This window comes from Opisthocomus hoazin, chromosome 9, assembly GCF_030867145.1.
Source record: "Opisthocomus hoazin isolate bOpiHoa1 chromosome 9, bOpiHoa1.hap1, whole genome shotgun sequence".
Lineage (NCBI taxonomy): Eukaryota > Metazoa > Chordata > Aves > Opisthocomiformes > Opisthocomidae > Opisthocomus > Opisthocomus hoazin.
Window position 1 is genome coordinate 35,810,411 of NC_134422.1, and position 21,276 is coordinate 35,831,686.

General features: G+C 41.8%; 1 protein-coding gene across 10 annotated transcripts in view; it reads right to left on the bottom strand.

Moving 5' to 3' along the window:
* AGAP1 (ArfGAP with GTPase domain, ankyrin repeat and PH domain 1) overlaps nucleotides 1–21,276 on the bottom strand; it is a 385,086-nt gene that overhangs the window by 57,805 nt on the left and 306,005 nt on the right. For 6 of the 10 annotated variants that reach the window (XM_075429669.1, XM_075429668.1, XM_075429672.1 and 3 more), the window contains one exon: nucleotides 4,745–4,822. The exons of the other annotated variants lie outside the window; for them this stretch is intronic. In XM_075429669.1, the coding sequence (XP_075285784.1) occupies nucleotides 4,745–4,822 (78 nt within the window). The remainder of the gene's footprint in view (nucleotides 1–4,744; nucleotides 4,823–21,276) is intronic. 10 annotated transcript variants of the gene reach the window in all.

Genomic DNA, 21,276 nt, shown 5'->3' on the forward strand with positions numbered 1-21,276 from the left:
ATGTTTATTGTATGTAACGGAGATCAGACTTAGAAAACTACACTGGAAATAACTACAGGATACAATTAGTCTATAACTTGTTCCAGAGGACTCAATTAAGTCTACTAAATTGTAGGGAAAACACATGTCCAGAAGCAGCTACGCCTCTTGGCATCCTGTAAGAGCAGTTCTAAATGGTGTGCATGTATCAGTTCGCTCACAATTTCCACTTCCCACATCACAGAATCACAGAATCACAGAATAGTAGGGGTTGGAAGGGACCTCTGTGGGTCATCTAGTCCAACCCCCCTGCCGAAGCAGGGTCACCTACAGCAGGCTGCACAGGATCTTGTCCAGGCGGGTCTTGAATATCTCCAGAGAAGGAGACTCCACAACCTCCCTGGGCAGCCTGTTCCAGTGCTCCGTCAACGGAAGACAAGGGCTCCTTTCCGTCAGGCACTCTACGGTCAGAAATTATACCAATCCCAGAAGTTTGCTTTTAAACAAAAAATATTTCTGTTTTTCCATGGGTATAAAATAGAGACTTGCCAGGCGTAAGGCATTTCTCAGAGGCATACATGAATATTTTGCAAAAATCAGAAATAGAATTGGATCTTCTGTCTCCCAAGCCAACCGGCCTCTTTCACTAGGTGCCAGATTGTGTATTTGCATCTTTGCCCAATGTAGTTGTCATCAGAGGATCCTGGTGCTGCTGCTAATCAATAATAACTCACTGTGCACGTCTGGTGGATGATGCCACAGGAAACACTTTTCAGAAACAAAAAGTCAAGTACAGAACCAAAAGATTCTCCATGGTGTGTTTCAAACAACTGTGAAGCATCTTCAAGAGCTGAGGTTACAGCTTGAAACCTAGTCAAGCCTGCCTCAAGTAACACTGAGACCTATTTAAACTCCCTTTTTATCCCGCCTCTCTCAAAAAATCGCTTCTGCTCAAGCACCCTTCCTTAATAACCCTTCATCTTTTCAAAAGGATGAGAATGAAAAACTGCCAAAGTGCCCGAGCAATCAACATCAGATGTTTACAATACACAATTTGTTTACAGCAAAGGCATGTGTTATTTACGTACTATACAATGTTAACCATCGTTACCTTTTGCCACTTGGTGTAAATTATCCCTGTAAGTTGGAAGATAAGTATGTTTATTAGCAGCCTCAATTAAGGAAATATTTGTGCCATGTCCCACTGGGCATGTCTATGCTAATACTTCTCTCCCCTTTCCAAACCCAGTGTCTAAATCTAATTAGTTTTGAAAATCAACCCTATCAGGACAATATAGCTCTGCTATCGGTTGCCCAGAGCTCTTGATAAAGGTTGTGTTCCACTGGCAGAATTTTTCAGCGTTACTGTGTTCTACCGCTACCTGTGAGTGATGAACCGGCGATGAAAGGCTGGTGTTTAGCTGAAGTGACTCAACAACCCCCCCGTCACATGTACTTGTTTTATTTGGATGCCAAGACAAGAGGGTTTGAAGAAATCCATGAAGTCATTTTTAAATTCAGTTCATACAGTACATAAGTCTATACTTGCATTAGGTGTTTCCTAACACATTTCAAGCCTGCGGTTTGCTTTTTAAATTATCTGTGTTTCAAAGCTGAGGAGCTTGCTGAACCGAGAGGCGTCGTGAAGCCCGGCCTATCGGGCAGAGCTTATCTTGGGTGCTCCGAACAGCCTCTCCCTCCATCTGCTATGGGCAGCAAAAGCGAACTTTCTGCACAGCACCACAGCAGCAACGGCATGGCCAACTTTTCAACACAAGGTAGTTTGGGATATAACGAATATGCAGAAGAGAAGTTTTCCAGGAGAGCCCGGCAACTGCGATGCGGCACTGTTTAACACGTCACATACGTAACCATGAAGGGGGGAAAAATGAGGATTTAATATCTTTATGCATGTTAAACCCTAGCAATTCCAGCTTGTCTTCAAACCAGAGCGGAGTCTGTTTTAAGTATAACACACTGATACTACATACTTTCCCCCTAGAGTCAAGGCATTGCTTAAAGCCTGGCTGTCTGCAACACAGAGCAGGTGGGACTTAGACACTTGTCAGTGGGGGACCCTGCAGAAAAAAAAACCCCAAATCTGAAGAGTTTTAGCAAACTCTAAAAATAAAGAAAGTCAAATTACTTGCAATCATACACAACTGATGAAGGAACAGCGGAAGACACAGCTGTACAACGCCCCGCTCCTCTCTGCCCTCAGAAGTCAGTCCCTCAGCTGTGATCTCACACCCAGCCACCTCTGTGAAAGTCCTACTCCTCCGTGACCGGGACAGACCCATCAGCAACGCAATATTTTTGCTATCCAATAGCCAAGAGAGAGGAGCCACACTCTGCGAGGACTCTTGGCTTGGCACGGGGCACAGCAAAAGGTGACCCTGTGTAAGCACAAGCGACCCACCCCGCTGAGGACCTTCCATGTACCTGCTTCTGCCAAGCATCTACAAGACAGCTGCAGCACCTGAGCTGCAGATTTCTCCATCTTAATTGGAGATTTTGCTACCTGGAAGAATACCAGCACACCTGAAAATAATAGGACTGATGTTAAAAATTATTGGAGAGGCTGCTTTCTAGATCAAGCTTTTAAAAGTGGAACCGTACACGATGTGAATATGTTTGGTCTGCAAAAAGGTGTAAGTGCCATTGAGCCAGCATGCGCTAAAGACCAAAGCAGATTTGTTATTCTGGACTGTCATTTCCTATCACCATTCTCTTTTCTGAAGGCATAATTATCTAAACATGTGGCTTTTAATACTTACAATGCTCATTAACTCGACATTTGCATGTCTCACCATTCCATCTTTCACACAAAGGTTTAAGGTACCAGCTCAAAGATGCAAAGCTATAGAGAACATTGAACGTTTGCTTTTGAGTGGGCGTAATACTTCCAAAAAAGGATACATTTGCCTAACTTCAGAATTTCATTTTAATGATATGGCTCAAAACTCTGCGGACCACAGCCACCGGGAACATGTTCCCATATGCGTATCCAAGGTGCCTTTGATACTTAGTTTGATCAATAAGATAAAAGGTTCCTCAAACTAGACAGGCCTAAAAAATAAAATCTTTCTCTGTAAAAGACAAGGGAACTCTTTATACTTGTTTCCCTGTTGCAGTTTAGTAACAGGTAGATATAAAATCACAAGCTTCTCAAGCTGTAAGCCTGTAACAACAAACACGCCCGCACACTGATTAGAAGAAAAATCTGGCTGGGAGATGAAAAACAGCAAATACATACAAAAATACAAATCATCATACAAAGTATCTAGTTAGTTTCCTATTAAGTTGAACCCCCCCCAATTTACTAATGCCCAACAATCATTTTCTCTCATTTCATATTTTGGACTTCATACTTGAAAAGATAACAAAAGGATCAAAAGAAACAGTTTCGCAACTATTGCTCTGAAAGGTAATAATTTTACGTTTACACTGAGAAATAAAACAAAATTCTAATTAAAGAAAAGCTTCCTTAACAAGATGCAGTAAAATCACACTTTTGTTTCCTGCATACACTTTGTTTGGCAACGAGAGCAAGGCATCCGACAGCAATACAGCCGTAATTGTGCAAAAAAAGGAGTGTGATATAAATCACCAAAGGTTAATGATCAGGATGTGAACAGAGGGACTTGTTTACAGAAATAGCATGCAATTTAAAATTTACAAGAGATTTAATGCCACCGCTTGGCAATCACTAAAATCAACAGCCCAGAAAACAGTGACATTAAGAAAAATATTACAGTTATAATCATTCCAAAATAAGTCAATTAGTGTTAGGGCATGCGCTTGCGATTACTTGACCCATTTGGTTCGCACTTAAGTGAAGAAAAAAAAAAATCTCCCTCCCTTATACTGAGCTTACTGAGTTGTGACCTATTTTGCATTCCCTATTTCTTACAGCGTCCCTCTTACATGCTGTTGGAGATGGTGGCGGAGGTTCTGTATTTTTTCCCCTCTCCTTGCCTGACTTCCAAGTAATTCTGACCTTTGACATTTGTAATAATAAAAAAAAAAAGAAGGAAGTTTATAATTGTGTTGTTCAAATGAAGGTGGAGCGGGGAAAGCAAAAAAAAATTCAATGTGCTATTATACAAAAGCCACGACGGCTGTCTTCGGTGGGGAAAAAAGCAATGTAAGTCAATTTGTGAACTTTGGCACCAGGTGACCTTTAGAAATACAACAATATACAGAATTTACAAGCAAGAGTAGCACATGCAAATGACCCGGCACTGTCTCGCCTTTGGATTAGAGCTGCAAAGAGCATTATGGAGAAGGCTTGCACAAAACAAATTAAGACTGTTACTTAAATGTCACGGCACACTATTGTATTTGGCTACAGATCATTACACCTGATACTAACACTTTTAAAAACTGTAATAACTTGGGAAATATTACATTGAGTGCCCACATGTAGAAAGGGAATATATATATATATAAAAATAAATAAAAGAAGAAAATGGGTTCCTGAAGTAATTTAAACATCACCACTCCACGACTAGAGGGAAAGGTCAAAATTTAAGTAAGCTGAAAGGAACATGAATGGCAAAATAAAACGCACAAACAAAAAGATGAAAAGACCAACTGGAATGACTCTGCAAACACGAGATGAAAGCACGCATGCTTTGGGCAAATTTGATTTCCATGCCCGCATTGGGTAAGGGAGAGACGCAAGGAGGACGATTTTTGGAAAAGTGGGTTAAAAAAAGGGGTAAGAGAGGAGGTGTTCATCTAAGACGGGTGGGTTTGTTACCTTCAGTGTTGGTGCTGCTGCTGCTGTATATATTTCGCAGGCTACCAACACGGTTTAGTTTCCAAGCTTTGCGTTTGGCTGCGTCCAGAGAGCAGAAGGGGAAGAGAAAAAAAAGAGAATAAAAATAAAGAAAAAGGAGGGAAAAAACAAACAAAAAGGGGGAGAAAAGAAACATCAAAATAGCATGTGAAGTAAAATACAAGCACAAGCCGGTTAACGTGTGAAGAGCTGCACACAGAAAACGCACACACGACTACACAGCCTCTCCAACCCATGGACGATACGGAAGGCTCTTACTGAGCATGATTTCTTAAGTCTCTACAACATGACACGATTTGACAAGATTAAATGGATCTTCTATTAGAATAGACAAAAACAGACCAGCAGAAATACAGAAATATTTGTACAGAGAATACACGATGAGACAAAACAGCTACTGCAAAATGTGATTTAATTAATATCAAAACACAGCCAGACAAGAGCTCCTGTCCCTCCAAAAGCCTGTATTGATCACTTGGTGCCTGCAGCCCACCTTTAAAACATCTTTTCAATCATCACCTTTAAAAGTCGAGGTGATGATGTAATGGCCTTAAATCCTCATAACAACAAAGCACCTTGTTTGTAGCACTGAGCTTAGAGGCATTACTTCATTATTTTGAAGAGTGTCAAGTAGACACTGATGCAAACGATGTTTGTGGTCCTCCCCTCCTCCCCCAGGCAAATCACTGCAAAATCAAAGTGTTTATTTGGAAAGCAAAAAAAAAAAAAAAGTATATTCCCTATGTAAGAGGCAACATCCTCGCTTTATTAGAATTGCACCAAACTCTGCGATTTCCTGAGCTGCCATTTTACAATTAGCAGAAAACCTTGCTGAAAAGCACTCCATTCCTGCGCTCGTTAGGCGAGCGCACATTTTCACGTTCTTCAAAATCGACACGTTTTGCCTCAAGAGTGAATTCACAGCGTGAGAAGTACGTTCAATCAACAATATGTTTGTAGCCTGACTTTCACCAGATAGGAACCGCATGCAACATCCCAGTAGACCACGACGCTGCTGGTACCTAACAGCGACTGAAATCATGGCGATGCCCTCTCTTCTTCACCAACGGACATGCCCACAGGTTCCCAGGTGGGAACTGCCTATCTGCTGCAAGTGATGTCTCTACAGGCTTTCCAGCCACCGCATCAGCCAGCCTAGTCAAGAAATAACGATGCAGCACTGCCTTGAGTGTAGCTATTCTGTAAAATCTGTTTTACAGGATCAAGGAAAAGAGCAGTGACAAGCGGACGAGCATCCAGACCTCTTCCTAAGCTGCCTTTCTCAGCAGGTCACCCAGCCTTCCTGCCCACTGACAGCAGAGAGCCTTGAGTTTGGGTGTGAGACTTCTAAAAAGGACAGCATCAGTTACATAAATTATGATTAATTTCTAACATGTGTTTGAAAACTGAACAGTCTTCCACTTCCATTCAGCTCAGAGTCTGTTATGAAGAAACTCCTATGGTAAATCTAGAGTAACACCATTCTCCCCCTCACCACAGATGCTCCTCACCCTTTAGGATGACACGAACATCGCAAAACATAGCGAGTACTGCGATAGAGCCATTTAAAAATTTTCCTTGTGTATTTACAAGAGAACTTTTTTAATGCCCCACGAAACTCAGGCCAAACAGCTGCTTTCCACAGAAAAGGAACAGTGACGTGAAGTCATTCCAATCTTTAACAAAAAGCTCGATTTTCAGCTGAAGAGCTAAAGCTGGAAGAGAAAAGCCTAAACACCCTAGACTGTTAAGCTAGATACTGTTTTAATAAAGCCATCTGCAGGCTTTAATGCTCTATACTCAAAGGGAGGACCGGATGTCTGAGTGACACCCTTTAGAATGCCCCTTGCTGAAATTACAACAGATAACACTATCCGGAAGGCTAAGTTACATCTATCTAAAAATTAAAGTTCATCAAATCTAAAAATATCTTAATTGTATGCACCCTTCAATACGAAAAAATCTGCACTTTTAAGACATGTTTAACAAGTCCCAGCAGGTACCAGCGACTAGAGAGGCACAATTTCCCCAGCTGAAAACTTGTTTTTTCTGAAAAAAATTTACATATAAATAGGCAAAAATCAAGGTTTGGCACCCCTCAGAAAGGGAAGACCGTCTCCAGTGCACAAAGACCCTTTCCCAGTCCCTTTTCATTTTTCACACTTTAATGGCACATTCGAGAACAGCCATATGAGTAGGAAGTGAACTCGCAGCCGGGTTTTCTATTAACCTATTGATGAAATAATCCATTTTAATGTGTTAAGTGTCATGCCTTTTTCTCCTCTTTAAACAAATGGACTTTTTCACAGTGATGTTGAGGTCCTGATACATCTGAGTGTGTTCTTTAGCATCGATTAGGCTCCAGCCTGCTTCCTCGTGGTGCTCTGCTGTCTGCAAGGACTCAATAATATTATCATCAGCAGGGTTTGGACGCTGCCAAGCACAGCCTCCACGGGGTGACTGATGTGCGTGCGAACATCAGGGCCCGGCTTAGCCATCCTACTCCGCCTGCCTTCAAAATTACATACTGTCTACACTTTTTTGTTACCTACCAATATGGTCTTCATGGGCACTGGCCGTCATTATTTGCCTGGTTTCTCTTTGACTTGTATCCCAGCATATTCACTCCGTCTGGTGTGGCTTCATTTGCTGGTTTGAAAGTTAATTCAAATCTCTTGTTGCCAACTCTGATATATATACCAACACATATAAGTATACATACACTTACACAAACAAATAAACCCCAACTGGCTTCCAATAAAAAGCTATAAGAAATACTTGCTTCATTATTTAATAGCATACAAAGTTCCCTAATTAGAAATCTCTCAAGTAGATTGATTTGAAGTATTTTCTGGAAGCCTGTTTTCTTCAAAAAAGCCACAAGTAAGTGTCTCTAACTAGAGATACTAGAAAAACATCAAATATCTGGAATATTTCCCAGAAGACACCGGGTATTTAATTTAGCTTACGCTGAAATGGCAACTAGTATTCTGCCTAGCATGTTGTGCTACCACAATCTGAATGACTAATGTATTTTAATAATGTTTCAAGAAAATCTTTTATTAACTTTGACACTTGCCCTGATCTCTGGCTTCGCTGCTGACAGAAAAACAACACCTTGCAGTAATCAAAGCAGTCCCCTCATCCCAACCAGCATGCAGACATGGTGTAGCAGCACAGTTTCTGCTCTTATCCAAGCTCATTAACTCCAGAAATTTAGATTGCCAAGATTAAACTCCTATCTTCACCAGGCAAATTAATTTGTGCATCCTAACACTCATTCTGGACCAGCACAAGAAGTCATTATCTGTCACCCAACGGCACAAAGCTCGGCTTTTAACAACCCTGTAAAACAATACTGGGATCGTTGCAACCGTTGACTCGACACAAGCCATCGTCCAGCCATTCCTCCCGGTAGTGACCACAGCAAGAAACCGCAATGCACCCAACCATGCCAGCTTTGACTCTCAGAGCCGGAGGTATGTTTTTTTAAGATGAAGGGTTAAAGTGATTTCTTGAGTTCTTGCGAGGAAGCTGCTTTCAACTGTATCCTCTATGATGGGAGGCATCACTCGTGTGGCACCTACGTACCTACGTACTGGGGTATCTTGTTCAGATGAACCAGTTAAGGACCTGGAATCCACCAGACTGATTTGCAAGGAGAAAAGATGATGTGCTTCTATATAACTGTGTCAAGCGTTACAACAGGCCATATCTATATTAACTTTTTTCATAACAGGAGCTACTCTGCAGGTAGGACAGAGGTCAACAATTGTTCAGTCCTGCTGGAAAAATATCTCGCAGCTAGCTGAAAAATCTCCATACGCTGTAAAAGAACCACACGTTATCTAAACAGACACGTCAGCTCAGTTCTAGAAAGTAACACATCAACCTGGAGAGTGAACTTTCCCCTCTCAGTAATGCAGAAAGTAGAAAATTGTTCCCTTCTTCCACCAAAACATCAGCTGCAGTGCCTGGCAATGCTGCCATGCATTTGGAAACAAGTAATTCCTGGGTTTGCATATGCCTGACAAACAAGCAGTTGCTTACTTGCTTAATCAAATTGCCCTTTTTATTTTCAATGTCATCCTAAATTTCATCACAATTTTTATGGCAAATGAATGATGTGAGCAATTGCAAAGTTCTGCTGTAGTAAAACTCCGCAGATCCTGCATCCAGGAGGGAGGACTGGGTGAGCCGGTTTCCTTCCCCATCAAAGGGATTGTTGTGGGCATATAACCACAGCCTCCCCAGAAGCCCTCCCATTTCCCTTCTTCACTCTTCCTACTCTGCTTATCCATGACACTCTTGCAACTTTTTTATTTTTAATCCCAGCTTTGTGTTTCAGGAATATTTGTAATGTGGTAGCTCAGACTTTCAGAAAGCACCTTGCTACCTCTCCGTTAAACGCTAAAAATCCCACTCAGCTTATTCACACAGTGCAAGACAAAACACTTGCCCTTGTTGATTCAGGCCTCGTCTATGACCACTTACGAGAAAAAAAAAAAAATTAAAAAAAAAAAAAAAAAAGAAAGACCGAAGGTTTCCCAGGTGTTGTCCATGACCCGCATTTTGCCTCAGTTCACAGAAGCCCCGGCCAGGACAGATGTGTCCTGGTGTCAGGGGCTGAGCCTGGCCTTCAGCACCCACAGGCTCTGCACTGAACTAAGACCTAGGAGATGAAATACTCCAGGCTGAACGCTTGCTCGAGCCACTTAGAGAAGTGTCCTTGTGCATCATTTCTACCAGCCAGCGCAGTTTCTCTGGGTGCATGTTCCTTGCGTCCAGCCGGGAAGCAGACGCAGCCCTGCAGAGCAGCACGCCAAAACACGTACAGCTACCTGGCGCTTCACGAGGGCTGATAAAAAGTTTTCGATGGATGTGCTCTACAAAATGGGGCTATCGTACCAGCGACCTGTTATTTCAGGGGTGGTTGTGTTACCCATGACAGCCATCAAGTTTTCTTCAGTATTTCTTGCACATAACGTTGTCTGAAAGCCACTTCAAACTGTCTGCACGCAACCCTCGTTCTAGCCTCAAAACCATCGTGCTAATTCAGTGAGTCCTGCTGAGCAAAGTCCCGCCGTTTCAGGGCAGCAGCAAGGCAAACTTCTCATACATACTGCTCTGCAAACGTAACTCGACCTCAAGAGTCTCTAAATGGGACAGGCTGTGTTTCCAAGGGCCATAAATCCCTTTCCCCCACCCTGCTGCATCTGCCAACGGTGGCAAAGGCCCTGCCACAGAAGGGTGGGGAGATGCACCCTCCTCATGCGATATGAGCACCAGAAAACAGCCCATAGAGAGGGCGACTTCTAAGACCATTGGGCTAAAGTGAATAATTACAGGCAAACTGCAGGCAAAGGAGCATTGCAGCTCACCAAGCAATGCTCTCGCTATCTAGCTACCTAAAAACCGCTAATGGTGCACAGCTGCAGGAGCTGCTCTTGGTTCACTAAACTCCTCTTTCCAGAAAACATGCTTTGAGCTCTTTTGCAGTTAAGGTTAGCAAGGCTCCCACTCCAAACAAACTTCTCCTGCTTGCTTATTTTTAAGTTATGTTACTCCCACCAACCTGTCCTTCTGTTTAGCCAACCACATGAGAACGTATGGCTTCCAGATCTACACCTTGGACCTTCAAAAACCCATACAAATCCGGAAGGGTCAGAAGTGTTTGCTACTGTGGCTTTTCTCTGAAGAGCATTAAACTGCTTAAATCAAACACAATTTCGGACACTTGTGCTTTGACGTGAAGAAATGCTACAGACTGGCTGTTGTAACCAGATAGGATCCATGGCTGGAGAGCACAAAGAGCATGGGAGTCACGAAGGTCCTTGCTACTACTCTGTAGGTACTGACTGGACTCTCTGCACTTGACTGGAGGCAATTCCGCTGTTATTTCAGTTTTGTTGGTCCTTATCTGCAATTTTTCAGTTGGAAGGCAGGGACCGTAACGCACACACTCTGAAGTGGAGCTATGCAGGTTATTTAATGGCTGCACAAGTCTTTGAACGTTCAAACACCACTAAAAACTGAATCCAAATAGAAGATACTTAAATCTAGTGGGAGATGATTACAAGCTAGGTCTCTGCCCATTACAATAAAATGGTGGCAGCAGCTTGCCACTTCAGCTGAAGCTCTGGGAGGACATCCAGCTGTATCTGGAGACACAGGCAAGCCTCCATTTGCTGATGCTTTTGAGTACTCTGCTTTGTGAGCTGAACCACACTCAGTTAACACACGTGCTGTATGTAAAATAAGCTTGCTTATAAATTTCAAATGTGTACTTCCTAAAGTGAGAATAGGTACGACGGTATACGAACAAGAAAACAGGCTTCGGTATAGCCTTTTATTAAGATATGGAGTAACTAGGATTCAATCAACTTACACTCCCAATTACCACATATCTTTGTACGTGTTTAGGCAATTTTACATGTGTGACCAACCCCTTGCAGACAGAATTTTTGTGTTTGCTTTCTTTAATAGGGATGCTATTTATTGTGTGTTAATGAATCTACTTTTCCTGTTTATTTTGATTCATTAGGTATTGTAGTAAATATGTTTACCACCACTACGATCACATACCTTTATTTCTAAAAGCAACAGAAGTTTTTAGAAAGCACACTTACCTATGTGTGATCTAAGGACACATCTGTTTGATATCTGTCAGGTTCTCTAAGGATGCTAGAGATACTATACTCAACAAAACACCAGATTAATCCCCTTCAACTTGCTCAAATTCAGTTCTTTATATACTTTGATAAGCAGAATATGATTTTCTTCTTAGGAGAGTCTTAATGTCTACAGTCTTACCCTAAAAATCTTTCTCCACTGCTGTACTGAGAAACTACAGACGTGTTAATGTCACCTCTGGTCTCCATGTGACACAGTTCTTTGTTGATTAGATAAATAGTCCTCAGATAGCTGATTAAAAAATGATGTAGCCGGTAGGTTGTGTGTCCAAGCCTTGTCAGCCATGTTGGATGTTAAAGTGTGCATGAATTACATCCCTGGAGTGTGCTGAACAGTGCTGATTAAATGAGGCACGCCACAGCCCTCAGCATCAATTATCAGAAATAATAGGATCTTTTCACCTACGCTGGAGGAAGGGGGCTGGGGATGGAGTCGGCATGCCACTCGTTTCATAGCACATCTCATCGTCATCTGCACAAAATAAATAACACTGTCCATTCACCTAAGGACGTTTGTTTATTTATTCTTATTATGCAACAATTAATGACTGAGAAGATGTATGACGAGAAACCTCCTCCACTATCACAGGCCAGGAGAACTTCTTCATATAATTCCCGTGTAACGTCTATCTAGAAAGATAGGGGTATATAAGATCTGGATGAGAGGCAAACCTGAGCATCAGAGGGGTATTTAAGGATAAACACCAGGACCATCTGGTTGCCGCTCCACCGGGGAAAGGATTATGCACTTCAGTCCTCATCCTGCTCTTTTTCAACTCCTCCTGCATCACGTGTGGTTTCACCACAGGCTGTAAAATGGCGGAGTGGGGACTTCTCTTTCTTGTTGGTCAGCAGAATAGCGATTTGCTCAACAAGATCATGCGCTCTCACAAGAGGATTGAAATTATTTCATTAAGACGCGACACAGGAGATGCTTACACCATGTAAACTCGTTTCTGTGACTGTGAAGGGACTTGACACTGCCTGTTTTACCCTACATGGAAGCAGCAATGATGATGATTCCTCAAAAAGTGTTAAAAAAAAAAATCAAAAAGAGCAGGCATATCCAATATATGACATTTATAAAGTAAAATAATCTCTATACCTTGTGTTTCCAGATCTGACCAACATTAAATTTTAAAAGGAAAAAAACCCCACAAAGTGCAAGGATCTTACAAATCTGTACACTACTTTTCTATAATTTCCAATAAATGCATTCAATGTATCTACTAAACCAGATTTCCGAAGTAAAACATCTTTAAACGCTTGAATGTGACACTAAAGTTTCCAAACAATTGTTTAGTGCATTGGTGTTAACAGGACATATATGCCAACAGACCAAAATAATGGAGCCAAAATACAAGATTTAACTGCTACCAGTCAGTCCATAAACATTTGACAGTAATAGCCCTTACTACTTCCTTTCTGGACACCAGAATACTCAGAAAAACAATCCACTGGGCAAAGGACATTACTAAAAGTGCTGAGTTACTGCAGATGCCCAGCCCAAACACAAGAAAAACTGTATGCCTGACATAAAAAAACCCCAAACCCTCCCCTCTGAAGCAGAAATCCTTTCCAGGGCTCTATTTTAAACTCACAAAAGACTCTAAAAGTAATACTTCAAATCACATGAATATTTAATTACATTTGGCTTAGACTCAGCTTTGAAAATTTCAAATGAAGGAAAAAAAATGAAAACACATTCATACTTCTACTTATGACAGGGGAAAAAAGTTACTTTAATTAAGCATTTCTAGAAAATGTTTTTAATTCTCTTTTTTTCTCCTGTAAGATTTCTCCATCGAAACTTCTGCAGTAGGGAAAGAACCCACTAAACTACTTCAGTGCATTTCCAATACACTATAAACATACAAGATTCAAATCGACAAAAGTAACTGTTAATTGGAAACATTTTTCTCAGTTTTTCATTATCTGAGGCAGAAAATTATGGGTCTTTTATACACACACAAAAATCCTTTTCAACCACCTAGAAAAATTGTCTTTTAATAAAAGCTTTAAATTATACTATCATATTTCAAAGGCAACGAACAGTTAAAGCAGCTAATCAAAGGTATAATTATTTAATGACTACTACTCATGCTATCTAACAGGGCCGTAATTGCTTGGCTGTGATCACTAGACCACCAGCTTCAATACTGGAAAACAAGTACTTTGCTTGTAGCATTTGATCGACCAGTTTCGAAGGTTAGTTTCTCCAATTGGGTTGACTTCACAAGGCTAGCTGAGTTATTATGGAATTAGAGAATCAGTCTGTCACCCTGCCTCCACCTTTCTGTACACGTTTGTACAAAAAAAAAAACCAAAAAACCCTCAACAAAAAAACCTGCAGAGGAAAACAAAATATTTCCCTGACAAAACGTGATTTCTCAAAATCGTCATTGATTTTTTCGACATTTAATGCCATATCACAGTTTTCCGTACACCACAGATGACCTCATTCTAGTAATTCAAATGTAAAACCCCCACAACAAAACGTGCCTATTGAAAATTATATTTTTATCTCAGTTGCTTTTTAATATTTATTGTGCATAATAATCTACTCCAGATAGGTGGAGCAGCGCACAAGCGGACCTTCTGACTCTGTTCCACTGTTTATATCATGTCTTTTACAACTGGAAATATGGGAACAATAACCTAGCAGCATTATGTATTCATCACCAAAGCTACCCAGAAGCTACGCAAGTGTACAGTGCATGTTGGCTTATTTTCGGTTTAGTAACAACGCACTTACGGAAAAGCTGCTTGTGTCAGTGTATCTCAGCATCAAATGCTAAATATGAACTACTGCTATTACACTGTTTTTATGACACTAAATTTATTTTTTTTGCTATGCAATTAGGTTTGATACAAGATATTGGGTCCTCTGGAATTTCAAAGATATCTGAATTCCTATCTAATTACCTAGCCAACATCTTGATTTCAAGATCAGTCTCACGCCTGTAATTAGTATCATCGGAGCTCAAGTGACACCACCACCTGGGACACCGCTCTCAAAACCAGACATGGCGAGGAAGCCACCCTTCTCAACTCTGCTCCTTGCAGCCAAATTCGACTCTGGGATGAAAAGGGACATTGACCGAGACTTGCTCACACTGCTACACCTGGCCCGAACTACATTTGTGACTACAAACCCTGTTTGATGTGACATCAAAACCGTTTGGCTTTGGAGATCCTTACTGGCAAGGCTACCATTATATAATGTAAAAGGCACCACTATTAACAACAACCCAATGTGTTTTGAAAGAAAGCAGGAAAAAGCATCGCATGGGACAGCTGAAGAGGAAAGGGAGCGTGGGAGAAGCATCTGGGACCCAAAGGAGAGGAAGATTAGAGGAGCAAGAGTGGGACATGTGGCGGATGTGTATATCAGCCTACCTCCTTTCTGCTGTTTAGACACAGTATTGACTCAGTAAAAAGAGAAAATGCTTCCTTGCTTACCCCACGGAGAACCACTACTTTTATGGTATGATGGATTTATTCTTGTTTTGGACCATCGGTTTCGTCTCTGGATAGGGAGACGACAATCTTGCCCGTTATAGGCTGCTAAACAGGGAGCATTTAAATCCATTAAGCAAAGACGCATTGTTCTGTACACTTCTCCCTCCGAACAAAAAGCCGCCACATGTTGCTGGCAGTGCGAGCAATTACGGTCAAGAAAACAGTTACAAAACAACAGAAAGAGCTGTTTCTGCTCAAAGGAGTTATAACGTCACTGCTCACTTGTAAAAGATCTACTCAGTGCAGGCACCTTGAAATTTCCCAAGTATTTGGCCATTGCTTTTTCACAAAATTTCTTTTCCAATGTGTATTAAGTGTCAGAGTGGAAATACTGCAAGCTAAAAATAAAATATACTACAAAAAGTAGTACTGTTGGGCTGAATTAAAGCCAAAATGAGCATGTTTGTTTTCTCATGTGGTAGAAAACACATAACTTGTTTGAAGATAAAAACTACTTATGTATGAAGTAGGATAGGAAGGTGCTCTGTGCACTGATCAATGTGTTTCACAGCAACTTCCTTCAAGGTACCTTACAAAAAAAAAAAAGCCGAAGCTGAGCCAGTATGTAGGCAGCAGGGAACACCAATATTTATGTAATCCTTACAGTTCGCATTTCCTTGAGATTTTTTGTAGATATATGTGATGAAGATTTAGATTTTTCCAAAGACCCAGGCATACTGCTTATCTTGGATTTGTTTTGTTCAGCATTTAATAAAATGACCTTAAAATGATAAGGGAGATTTCGCACTGCCCTCACTGGGAGGCATATAGGTTGCCTAAAGAAGTCTTTTAAGATAGCCATTAGAGTCACTTTCTTAGTTCCAGCTTTTACTTATTCTGAAATTTAAAACAATTGTAAAATTGAATAGAAATAAGAATTTCCATTCCTACCATCTCCCATTTTTCTTCTGTATTTAATCCACCATCCACGCTACTGTAAAAGGTAAGCTCACACTATGCAAAGAAAAATATGAATAAAAAGCACATCTGCCTAAGATTTCACAAGCAGCTTCCTATATTGAAAAAGCAACTGTTATCCAACATCGGCTTCTAAAGATCATTCGATAGCAAAACTGTAAAGCACAGGCAAGGTAACTTCACTAGAGGATCCCACCCTTGCTCAACAACGCAAGCCAGTTAAAGTCATGCAAAAGAACACCTTGTGCCAGACCATTTTAGAAAAGGCCATCCATAAGGCATCTTAGAAACAGGCTTATCTGAAGTGTTTCCATCCTCTGTACAAATCCACCCCGTGATCCGGGCTCATTAGCGGTTTGCCCTCCAGCACAGTAAGCAGTGACAGGCATGTCTGAGGAGCACGCACGCACAAACCTCTTTTGTTTGTTCTTGGGGAATCATGTCCATATGTGAGCAGACACAGCGCTACTTCCCACTGGAGCTATATCTCACATGAACTCTTCGTTAACTTTCATCACTTGTAAAAATAAGCATGAGACAATCTGTCAGTATGAGATGTTTCCTAGTTTAGCATGTTACTCCTCTTGTGGTGCAACTTCCCATGTTTGTATTTGGATTCCTTGCTGGAGAGATTCTATTTGGAGAGATTTATTGTGTCAAGGTCTTTTCCTACAAACTACTAAGCCATCTGTAATGATTATTTCTCTATAAACCTGAATACTCGCGCTAGAACAGGAAGGTCGCCATCTCCCCTTTTGCCTGAGCTTCTACATCAGCCTGCACTGACACAGTCAGGAGACGCCTTTCAACTCCTTCCCCTGGCTTCAATGCAAAACACAGACCCACCGATGTTGGGTCCTACATTGCAAGGAGGACAACCTGAGGCACAGAAGCTTTGTCAGGGCTATGAATTGAGTAGATCTAGTAGCACACCCGCAACACCTGCACTTAGGTGTGCTAGCAATAAATCTATTTATTTGCATTTTAGGACTCCCCAAAGCCCGTAAAATTAAATAGCTAACTCAAAGCTCCTTGCTCACAGAGGGCAATGGGACAAAGAACCTTAGACCTTTCATAAGTAGTTTATGGTTTAACCAACTTAACTTCCAAAACTCACTGCTCAACCAATGGTAACTACAGTGACCTGCAACGGAGCCTGAAGGCCTCCACCTCCTTGAGCAGGTATCACAGAATCACAGAATGGTAGGGGTTGGAAGGGACCTCTGTGGGTCATCTAGTGCAACCCTCCCGCCGAAGCAGGGTCACCTACAGCAGGCTGCACAGGACCGCGTCCAGGCGGGTCTTGAATATCTCCAGAGAAGGAGACTCCACCACCTCCCTGGGCAGCCTATTCCAGTGCTCTGTCACCCTCAGAGGGAAGAAGTTCTTCCTCATGTTCAGGTGGAAGGTAGTCTTTAATGCAGGTCTCTTCCTACAGACAAAGTAAGACTCTTCCATTTTAAACTTATGGTGGGAATAGAAAACTTCTTTCCAATGGCAGATTCAACATTTTGTCTCTTCTCTGTAGATTGCCTCTGGATTTCAAAAGGCTTCACATGTAGGAGGCTACTGTTATCTATGTTTGTACTGGATGGGGCTCCCCAGACTTCCTGCAAGTTCTTCATTTGAACCTAACCAGTGAAAAATGTAAAAATCATGAATTGAAGACGTTCTTGATGTGCTATTACCCAACATCTGCCCAGATAACTGTTTTGCACAAATCCAACAAGATCAGGGTTCACTTCTGTGGCTGCTCTTACACGAAGGTTGTCATTCCTGTAATTTGACTTTTTTTTTTTTTCAAAAGCTGCAGTTGCAGAAAATCCCTGGGGAGATGCTGTGATTAGCTTTAGAATGAAGAAGTTGGAAAAAGGAGGATGCAATTTTATATTTGCATATTTTAAATCCTGCACGTTTTCTCAGGGCATACACAAACACCACACGGCTGCGTGATAAAGCAAAACCGTGAGGTGCAACAAATTCAGAGACTCACGTCTAAGTTGCGCTGCCTTCCATCTTTCAGTAAGATGTGAGCAACAACTGCATTTTGTCGAGAAAGATACATATTAAATCTTGCATTTACATCAGATGCTAGTGTCAAAGGCTTTCTTACTAGCCAAAGCTCCGAGTTGTTAACTACTAAATGGCTAAACGACAATGGCTGTTACTAATCGCTTATTGAATAATGAAAGTGACACAACTGATAAAAGGTTTCAATCCCGGAAAAAAATGATTTATAGTATTTCACTCTACTGGCACTGTTATTTGTATGACAAATGGTTGGACAGACACCAGTTAATCTCTGCACACCTCCAACTCTGATGTGGCGGCTTCTGCCGGAGCAGCCAAATAATCAAGAACAGCTAACAATACAGCCACGCTGTCGTGAGGGGCTGAATGCTGGTATTTTATCAAGGCTGATCCCCAAATCAATTTACGTGATGATTTTTTTTTTCGGTGGGGGGAGGGAGAGCATGGTGAGAAAGAGGAGGAGTATCATAAAAAAGGGAAGCCGCAGCTTGCAGCTAGGTAGATTGGCCACGCTCCTCTAGTGCAGAAATGAAATCATCAATACAACGAAGGCATTAATGGCTTCAGAAAGCTCAGTATAGTTTATAGATTTTTTTTTTTGATGGCAAAATCCGAACTGCAGCATCGTAGAGAGCTGTCAAAGACTGTTACGTTGGAGCGTAATATCACATTGCCTGCTGTGTACCACAAATCCCATTTTCCCCTCAGATGGCAGAGAGCGATGTGGCTGCTTTTGAGGCAGTATGAGACAGGATTCCGCTCCCCCCTCCCTTGAGAAATGAATGAAGCTTTATGTTTATAAGCAGTCCATCAAGAGCAGCTTTATCTCATTGGTTGCATCGGTATCAGCCTACTTCCTGCAGAAGTCAAACGTGTTTTATCAAGCCAGTCTTTCAAAAGCAGCAAACTCCTCAGGGCGCCGAGCTTCTCGGAGTTCGCCCACTCTTGTGTTATTTTTCAACCTTGCACCCAAAAGTTCAAACTTTTCATATTAAAAAAAATATGCCCACTTCTATTCAAGGAGGAAAACCAGCTTAATGAAAGAAACAAAAAACACACGCAGAGGGAGAATCATTCCAATTTTGCCAGTTGAACAAAGTGACGGACCAAAGATTTTTATATTCACGCAATGCAGTCGGACGAGTATGCACTTTGCTATAGCTCACACCTTGCAAATTGATTAACTAAAACCCCATCAGAACCCCATGACTCTTAAAAGCAGTTTCACATACTGTAGCGGTAGTAAGACGATAACTTACTTCTTTATCTCTTTTTGCTGTTAAAAAAGTTAAGTATAAAATAAGCAGCTCATCACAATCCAACTAAACCCCAATAAAAAATGGCTTTTACGTGACTGCCAAAGGGCCAAGTAGTCCCATCACATTTAAAGGTTACATAATACGTGAAGTGCCCATTCAGATTAGAGCCTACACGGACAAGTGAAGTTTTCATTCGATTTGCCACTATTTGCACATATAGGCCTTTACGTAGCGCAGCACTTTTTGCAAGGCTGTAAGTATTTTTAGGCTGTAGGAGGCCGACGGTAAGGTACTTTGACCACCTGTGGTCACCCCATGAAAGAGAAGACAATTTTTACAAACAGATTCCGAGGCCCATACGAGGCAGAGACCAGTGTGGTGAAAGCGAACCAGAAAGAGCGGATGCTGTGAAGGGTCTTCAACGTGAGGAGCAGCAGCTCATCGCAGCTGCGGTGGAGCAGGGGAGGCCATGGGGAAGGACGCCAAGTGAGGGGTGACACAGGAAAAGCGACGGGCTGCGGGAGTGATCTCTGTAGTAGCATCAGGATGGAGCTAAATGGTCACCATTTAGCCAAAAGTGAGATGGTGTAGCAATTGAGATATCAGGCGGTGAAAAAGGTCCAAGTCATAAGACGAAGCCCAGACCACGTACTTCAGTGACACCCGAAGAACTAAAGCTGGCATTTTTTGCGGTCACGTTGACACGGAAGGGACACAGCAATGAGGGGCTAGGGTAGGTGGTCAGCTGCACAAGCAGACGCGCGCCCAGTGGTGAGTTTGGATAGGGCATACAAAGCCCCACGCAGATGGATCTCTCCCAGTAGGCCACAGAAGGACAAAAGCTCCGTTGGCATGTGCACTTGTGAGACTGTTCACAGAGCAGGAGAAGGGGACCTGACAAAGCAGGAGAAGTAGCACGAAGAATTTTATTCAGAGGGCCTAAAAGATCCCCGGAGAGGTAAAATCTTACAGGCTGTACTCCCACACTAGCAGGAGAAATGAGGATGGAGATGACTAACATCACTGGAAGGGAGGAAAAATCCCCCATAACACCAAACAGCATGCAGCTGAAAACAAAATCCAAGTCAACTCTTCCCTGCAACTGGATCATGGATACCCATTTCCAACTGTTGTAACTGCTAACTACTGGTTAGCCATTGCAATCCATTTAGTTTAAATGACATTGATTATTTTTCTAGTGCTTCCACAATTTTTAATTTTTTTTTTAAGTTCACATTATCAGGCAGGACTAGCCCAATATATTTGCTCTTCAAAGACATTTGTCATAATGTAGCATTAAAAATTGTTCAGCTTTTTATCACTTGACAATCTCCTGTAAGAGATTTAGACAACTCTGTTACTCTGCCAAAGGAAATTATTTTCTGTTCATATCACAGATCAAACTTCCCATTATTTTGCACAGGATCAATATGAGGTTAAATAATACATAGATTCTTTAGAATCCTGAAGAATCTATGCATTATTTAATACATAGAATCTTTTCAGCCACAAACATAATATCAATTTTTTCCCAGTTCTCCAAAACATTCTCACTGTTACAAGATCCTTTCAAAATTATACAACAGTTGATCAGAAAGTTCCTAAGTCAACTTTGTAGTTGACCACAGCTAATCTGGTTGTGCAGATATAAATAAAAATCAGTAAATAAACAAACACCATAGATGATATTTAGCTGTTGCTTAACTGTTCAGAAGCACAAATTTCAGTTAAGTGAATTCCCCTCTACTCTGCCCTAGTGAGGCCACATCTGGAGTACTGTGTCCAGTTCTGGGCTCCCCAGTTCAAGAAAGATGAGGAGCTACTGGAGAGAGTCCAGCGGAGGGCTACAAGGATGGTGAGGGGACTGGAGCATCTCTCCTATGAGGAAAGGCTGAGGGAGCTGGGCTTGTTCAGCCTGGAGAAGAGAAGGATGCGAGGGGACCTTATAAATGCCTACAAATATCTCAAGGGTGGGTGTCAGGAGGATGGGGCCAGACTCTTTTCAGTGGTGCCCAGCGACAGGACAAGGGGCAACGGGCACAAACTGAAGCATAGGAAGTTCCAGCTGAAC